The sequence below is a fragment of the Colobus angolensis genome, unplaced genomic scaffold (assembly GCF_000951035.1).
Source record: "Colobus angolensis palliatus isolate OR3802 unplaced genomic scaffold, Cang.pa_1.0 Scaffold93, whole genome shotgun sequence".
Taxonomy (NCBI): Eukaryota; Metazoa; Chordata; class Mammalia; order Primates; family Cercopithecidae; genus Colobus; species Colobus angolensis.
This window is the reverse complement of record NW_012123265.1, coordinates 1,843,682-1,851,385: the sequence shown is the minus strand read 5'-3', so window position 1 is coordinate 1,851,385 and position 7,704 is coordinate 1,843,682. Positions and strand designations below refer to the sequence as shown.

The 7,704-nt window shown below is 40.0% G+C and overlaps 1 protein-coding gene across 1 annotated transcript in view; it reads left to right on the top strand.

The window, feature by feature from the left end:
* The window catches only part of NFATC3 (nuclear factor of activated T-cells, cytoplasmic, calcineurin-dependent 3), a 172,948-nt gene that overhangs the window by 6,967 nt on the left and 158,277 nt on the right, over positions 1-7,704 (top strand). Inside the window, exon 4 of the mRNA XM_011932130.1 lies at positions 6-165. Coding sequence (XP_011787520.1) covers positions 6-165 — 160 coding nt within the window. The remainder of the gene's footprint in view (positions 1-5; positions 166-7,704) is intronic.

Genomic DNA, 7,704 nt, shown 5'->3' with positions numbered 1-7,704 from the left:
CGCAGCCCCCGGGCTCGCGGCCTGCAGGTGGGTGCCGGGCCAGGCGGGACCGTGGAGCGACCCCGCTTCTCGGTCGCAGGATCTCTGGCTCCCTCCCTGTTCCCTTGGATGACCGGAGACCGATAACCCCTTGTGTGTGTGTGCGCGCGCGCGCGTGTGTGTGTGGTGAGTTAAAAACGGATTTAAATCGCTGAGGAGGCGTGTGGGTCGCTGCGACGTGGAAGTGGTGGCGGGCTTGGCTGGAAGCAAACTAGTGGGGAACTCGACTCCGGGACGATCGGGGTTTGGAGGCCCAGGGTCCGGGCTGCTGCCCAAGTGGCGTCTGGTTGTTGCTGCTTGGCCAGTGTGTTGCAAGGGAAATGTTGTCCCTGTGAATTGTTAGCGCACCGGGTTTTTCATCTATTCTAGGTCGTTTCTTGAAATTTACGTTTGAAAGATGCTTATTTTTCTACGGTAGAACCCCTCTAAAAATCACGCACATGTTTCTTTAAGTCTACTTTGCTAGGAGAGGAATGCTTTCGAGTTAACGTCCACTCGTGCAAGTTTATGATCCACAGTTAATTCGAAGTGTAACTGTAACGGGACTTTTCTGGAGACTCGATTTCCTTACTTGAATAAAGTGTTCCGGAAGATTTTTTTTTTTTTTTAAACGCGGGTTGCTTTTTTCGTAATTTTCCTGGAAAGTTCTAGAAGTCGATTTTTATTTAAAGAAAAACCTCTCCTTGGAAGGTATTTTAAAGGAAATCTTGACTTGGGCAAGCTGAGCACCATAATGCTTGCAGGTCAGACCAATCAGGAAATAGAAACAGGATGACTGGGGACTTAGAGGTCTTTTGTGACCTGGTTTGGAATACTGTGGTTCATTAAGTTCAGTTTCCCTGTTACATATGCATACGAACTTCACAAAGGAAATGGATAAGGTATTTTTTCTTGCCTGGTGTGAGGTGAATTTCTTAATGTTCATATTGATGTTCAAGAGACTGTTCTGTAGAGTTGCATTGAAAAACATACCTGAACGTGAGGCATGAGGATTCTCTAGGTGGTACTTATTTTATCGGTCCTTTTAGTCTTAATATGCTAGATGTCTTTTTCACTGTAGTACATAATTTATAATAGTTATGTGTTGGCTGCGTTTATTTTCAATTCCATTCACATAATTTGAGCACCTATTACGTTGAACCACTCTTACAGACCTTGTAGTGTTATGATGATGATGCAGAGGACTGAGGCTCCTTAAGGAGTTTGGGAAGTAGTTGGAGGAGACACATAGTCCAAGTAATAACTGTGCTACTAGGAAATCTGTGAATGGTGATGCATTTTGTAGTCGAGGAAGAAACAAGAAAAGTGGCATTTGTGAAGAATGTAGCATTGAATTGTACCTAGGTTATCGGGACTTGAAAGAAAAACAGCTTGAGTATTTTTATTGTAAAAGAGATAAACAGTTGATGATGTCAGCAAACTTTTATTGGGCACAAACTTGATTAAAGCACATTATATACAAATATATGATCAGTAAGGGTGTTAACCAAACATATGAATAATAAAGGAATTGAGTGACTACATAAGTAGGAATTGTATATACAACCAAAATATTGAATAACATTTCAAAGCTATGAAAAAAATTTTAATGATCTTTGCCATACACAAAAGCCATTTTGATATTAAAATAGGTCTAAAAGGAGTTATCTGTAACTTGATTTATAACTGAAATTTCCAAAGGTAAACATCCACAGTTTTATTTGTGACAAAAAGTCCACTTTAAAATATTTTAAGCGGTAATTTTTTAAAAGTTTTTTTTAAATATTAAGGCAAAATGTATATGAAAAAACAAACCTTCTTAAAGTGAACAATTTAGTGCATTCAGTGTTGTGCAGCTACTGCTTCTGTCTACTTCTAAAACATTTTATTCATCCAAAAGAAAACTCAGTATCCATTAAACAGTTGCCCCATATTTTCCCTTCCCTCCTCCCAATCCCTAGCAGCCACCAGTCTGGGATCTGTCTCTGTGGTACCTCTTCTGGATATTTTATGTAAATAGGATAATATAATATGTGACCTTTTGTGTCTGACTACTACCTCATTCCTTTCTGTGGCTGAATAATATTCCATCGTGTGTGTGTGTGTGTGTATGTGTATAAAGGAACACAATTTGTTCACCAATTGATGGACATTTGGGCTTTTTCTACCTTTTGGCTATTGTGAATAGTGCTGCTATGAACACATAGCAATTAATTTTGAAATTCTGTTGAGGATGTGTTATATATTCACAGCTAAGTTTTCAGAATTATTTGTTCACAGAATAAGTTTTCATTTTACTAAGCATAATTATGAGTATGTAGTTTGAAGGAACAAAGTGGATTCACTGAAATGATTTTAGGATAATATATGCAGTAACGTGGAAAATAAGAATAAAATTGTTGGTAGAATTCAGATCCTTGCTGGGTTGTATCAGTGTGTTTGCCGAACTCATTTTTGGGTTCTCTTCCTCACTGGAATGGAAGTTTCTTGAGGCCAGGTATAGTGTCTGTATCTTTTTCAGTTATATTATCAGTGCCTAGTACAGTTCTTTTACATATATAATATATATATATGTATTTTTTTTTTCTTTTTTGAGGCAGGGTCTCGCCCTGTAGCCCAGGCTGGAGTGCGGTGGCGTGATTTCAGCTCACTGCAGCCTAGACCTCCGGGATTCAAGTGATTCTCCCACCTCTGCCTCCCGAGTAGTTGGGACTACAGTAGTGCGCCACCACACCTGGCTAGCTTTTGTGTTTTCAGTAGAGATGGAGTTTCACCATGTTGGCCAGGCTGGTCTCAAACTCCTGACCTCAAGTGATCCTCTTGCCTCAGCCTCCCAAAGTGGTGGAATTACAGGCATGAGCCCCCACACCCGGCCCAATATATATATTTTTAAATAGAGATGGAGGTCTCACTATGTTGCCCAGGCTAGTCTGGAACTCCAGCCTCCCAAAATGCTGGGATTACAGGTGTGAGCCACTGCACACAGTCCCAATATTTTGTTAAATAAGTGAATAAATAACACCTAAGTTCTGAATCATTGCTCACTGCTTTTTCGTGGTAAAGGAAACTGATGAGAGTTGTTTCAGTTCTTTGGCTTTTATTGATGAGTTCCATAAATTACATCTTGGTAATTTGGGGCTGCAGTGGTTTTACATCTCTAAAGGTTTGGGAGTACTTGTATCACAACTAAATTTCCATACAGTGAGAAGATTTTTGAAAAATAGTGAGGTGACTGGATAGAGAGTGAGGACAGGCCAAGGGCTGAATTTAGTGAATGTCCTAAGCAAGCTTGGTAAAGTGCAAATTAGATGATGTGAGATGGACTTGATAATGCTTGATAATGTTGTATGTTGTATACATTTGTGACTGAAGACTGACTTTTTAAGACTGTTGTTTGCAGAGGTATTTTGAAATTTTTTTTCTATTAAAGAAAACTTTAGACCCTAGAGTCTTTAGCTTTCTTTTTTTTTTTTTTTTTCAGACAGTCACATTTAGCAGTGGGGGGTTGTATACCAACTTTAGTGACACTAATGTTAATACATTCTAATTACTCACTACCATCAGACCAGCCTACCTTGTTTTTTTAAAATATAAGATGACAGTGCTGTCTCTGATTTCTCCAGTTAAAAATGAACTAAACTATTTTTTTAAACATTCTTTTACTTAATATCTAACTCTAAATAGATGATATACCTCAGCAGTAAATAGGGAATTTAAAATAGGTACATGTTTAATGTATTCCATTAACATTATTTGCCATTATAAAGGGCAGCCTCTGGTACTCTGTTTTAGTGTAGTGATTGTTTATCTCTAAGTTTGATGTTATAATAATCTGTACTTTGCAAATTCCGAGTTTCATTCTCAGGGTTCATTACTAAATATTGACTTTCTAGTCCTGAATGAGAGTTACTGGAAGGAATGTGCTATATACTATGTGTAGTATCTTATCTACTGCTGTTTTTCCAAAGGGGAGAAATATCTTAGCTACAATATGTATTTTTGTAAGAGGTTTACTCGATGGTAAGATATGTGTAATTTTTTCAGATATTCCTTTAATATACAACTTTTTCATATGACAAGTTGAGGAACCTTTCCTAGAAATTGTCCTAGAATTTAATCAACAATGTGTTTTTTTTTGAGACGGAGTCTGGCTCTGTCGCCCAGGCTGGAGTGCAGTGGCCGGATCTCAGCTCACTGCAAGCTCCGCCTCCCGGGTTTACCCCATTCTCCTGCCTCAGGCTCCAGAGTAGCTGGGACTACAGGTGCCTGCCACCTTGCCCGGCTAGTTTTTTGTATTTTTTAGTAGAGACGGGGTTTCACCGTGTTAGCCAGAATGGTCTCGATCTCCTGACCTCGTGATCCTCCCATCTCGGCCTCCCAAAGTGCTGGGATTACAGGCTTGAGCCACCGCGCCCGGCCATCAACAATGTTTTTACTTTGCTTAGTGCTTGGAGATCTGATCCAGTTTACTGTCTCTTAGATAATTTTATTTTCTCACTTTTCAGTTTTTATTTATCATTTGTAGTCAAGGTTTTTGTTTTATCTTGTGTAAATGAGATAATGTATTTAAAGCACTTAGCACAATCCTGGTCCTATTTAAGTGGTGGTAACTAAAATTCTTTTAAACACACACACACACTCCCCCGTAACATTTCTTTTTTTTTTTTGAGATGGAGTCTTGCTCTGTCATCCAGGCTGGAGTGCAGTGGCACAGTCTTGGCTCACTGCAAGCTCCGTCTCCAGGGTTCACGCCATTCTCCTGCCTCAGCCTCCCCAGCAGGTGGGACAACAGGTGAATGCCACCACGCCTGGCTACTTTTTTTTTTTGTATTTTTAGTAGAGATGAGGTTTCACCGTGTTAGCCAGGATGGTCTCGATCTTCTGACCTCATGATCCGCTCGCCTCTGCCTCCCAAAGTGCTGGGATTACAGGCGTGAGCCACCGCGCCCAGCCAACATTTCTTTAAACACACACACACACACACACACACACACACACATGCACATGCGCGCGCACACACACGAATAGGCTAGTTTTTACTTCCTTCTTTTCCCTAGACCTTTCTCCACATGCTAAATTAAAACATTGAGAGATAGTAGGGCATTTACAAACAGTAGCAGTTTAAAAAGAAGAAAGAAAGAGATTAGGGCAGGTGAGAGATTCAGCAATTTAAACCTTACATGAGTTAGAATATTTGGTCTTAAGACATTTTTATCTGTTTAATTCCAGTCTTTTAAATGTTACTTACCTCTTATATTTTATCAAATACTGAAAGTAATACACTTTTAATTATATTTTTCCACTTTCTTGAATTAAGTTCTTAGTACAGTATGAAAGTTGGTTGATTTGCTAAACATTTAAGTATATAATTGGATATTTAAATCAGTATGAAAAGGAGGAAGTTGCTTGGTTTCTTGTAGAAATTTAATGGTGTGTTTGTACAGCCCATTAGGTACTGTGAAGGATGTTTTGAATGTTGCTTAGTAGCTTTATTTTCATACCTTAGGTCAGCGTTTTCTGTAGTGAGAATATGTATTAGACGACTGAGTCGATGGTAAATATTTTAACATTTCATTTGGAAGAATAATACTCTGCTTCTTTGACACATTTCCTGATGTGTCAAAGATGCTTCTAGGGGTAACTGACAGAATTTTGTGGTCTAGATTAGTGAAAAAATGTGTTTCAGCAAGTATGGGGAAAAATCGAGGAAAAAATTTCATTGTCATGTTTTTGTTAAAAACATTCATCACTGCAAGAGCTGTTCCTGTACTTTCTTAGGTGTTCCTATTTGCCAATCCAGAAAGGATATTTTGGCATATATTCTTAACTATTAGAAGTAATACTGTAGTAGTTTTATTAGGTGATATAAAAGTTAAAACTTGGGTATTATATACATAGCCAAGAAGTTGTGGAGGTTAAGTAAGGCCTGTATCTTAAGCGTTCAAGATAATAATTTAGAGTAAGCTGTAGAATCAACTTATAATAATGACTTGCCTTTCTTTGACAACCAGTAAACTTTGCCTAAAATTGTATTTATTTTTATTGAAGGCATAGTCCAAATTCTGCTTTTGAGGTTTGCTCTATATTTATTTTTTAAATGAAATGGAATCATAAGGACATTTTTGGTAAGAAAATGTAGTATTACTTTTTCTTCAAAGAAAGTCATAAATAGTGATATATAAAATGGGGATCTTTTAAGAGAAGTTAATGAGTTGTGTCGCTGATTTCCCTCTCGGTATTGCTAGCTGAGTAGTAGATGGTTCAGTGTGGTAATGTTTTCTTTTAAATAAGAGGTGAGGTTTAAGAAGCCAGGATATAGTGAAGGCAGTCACGTTACTCTTGTGTTTTTTTTTTGTTTTTGTTTTTGTTTTTTTTGAGACGGAGTCTCACTCTGTCGCCCAAGCTGGAGTGCAGTGGCCAGATCTCAGCTCACTGCAAGCTCCGCCTCCCGGGTTTACTCCATTCTCCTGCCTCAGCCTCCCGAGTAGCTGGGACTACAGGCGCACACCACCTCGCCCGGCTAGTTTTTTGTATTTTTTAGTAGAGACAGGGTTTCACCATGTTAGCCAGGATGGTCTCGATCTCCTGACCTCGTGATCCGCCTGTCTTGGCCTCCCAAAGTGCTGGGATTACAGGCTTGAGCCACCACGCCCGGCCCACATTACTCTTAAAAGATAGGAAACCTGAGTAGGTTGAGCCTCATTTGACAGTAAGCAGTAGTTTGCTCACAGCAGTAACATAAATAAGGAAGGTGTTGTCTAAAGCTGTCCTGCTGGGTCAGGGGAGTAGACACAGCAGACTTGGCAGTAGGCCTGGCTTCTAAAACAAAATCCAAGTCATCAAATTTGCCCAGGCATGCCATATGAGGTTCAAGTAACAGTGGAATTTAAGAGGAGTGAGTTTGTTCAGGTAGGCTTAGGAGAGTCACAAGCAGGAGCAAGCCTTTTTAAGAGCCATCATTTAAACTGAAACATAATGTGGGTCTGCATATATTTTCGCGTTTCTAGTAATGTTTACGTAATTGTATTGTATGACTTTCACCTGTTGGCATTTGGAGCTCTAAGATTTAAGTAACGTAGGCTATGAATTGGTAGTTTACCAACAGCTGAAATTTAATCTTTTGGGACAGTTCTAGTTAATATTAGTTAATATTCATGTGTGAGCCTGGGCACGGTGGCTCACACCTGTAATCCCAGCACTTTGGGAGGCCTCGGCGGGTGGATCACCTGAGGTCAGGAGTTCGAGACCAGCCTGGCCAACATGGTGAAACCCTGTCTCTATTGAAAATATAAAAAATTAGCCGGGTGTGGTGGCAGGTGCCTGTAATCCCAGCTGCTTGGGAGGCTGAGGCAGAAGAATTCCTTGAACCCGGGAGGTGGAGGTTGCAATGAGCCGAGATGGTACCATTGCATTCCAGCCTGGGGGACGGAGTAAAACTCAAAAACAAAAAACAAAAAACAACAAAAAAAAGCCTGGCACGGTGGCTTACTCCTGTAATCCCTGCACTTTGAGTGGCTGAGGCAGGCGGATCACGAGGCAGGAGTTCGAGACCAGCCTGACCAACATGGAGAAACCCCGCCTCTACTAAAAATACAAAATTAGCTGAGTGTGGTGGCGCATACCTGTTGTGGTCCCAGCTACTCGGGAGGCTGAGGCAGGAGAATCACTTGAACCTGGGAGGCGGAG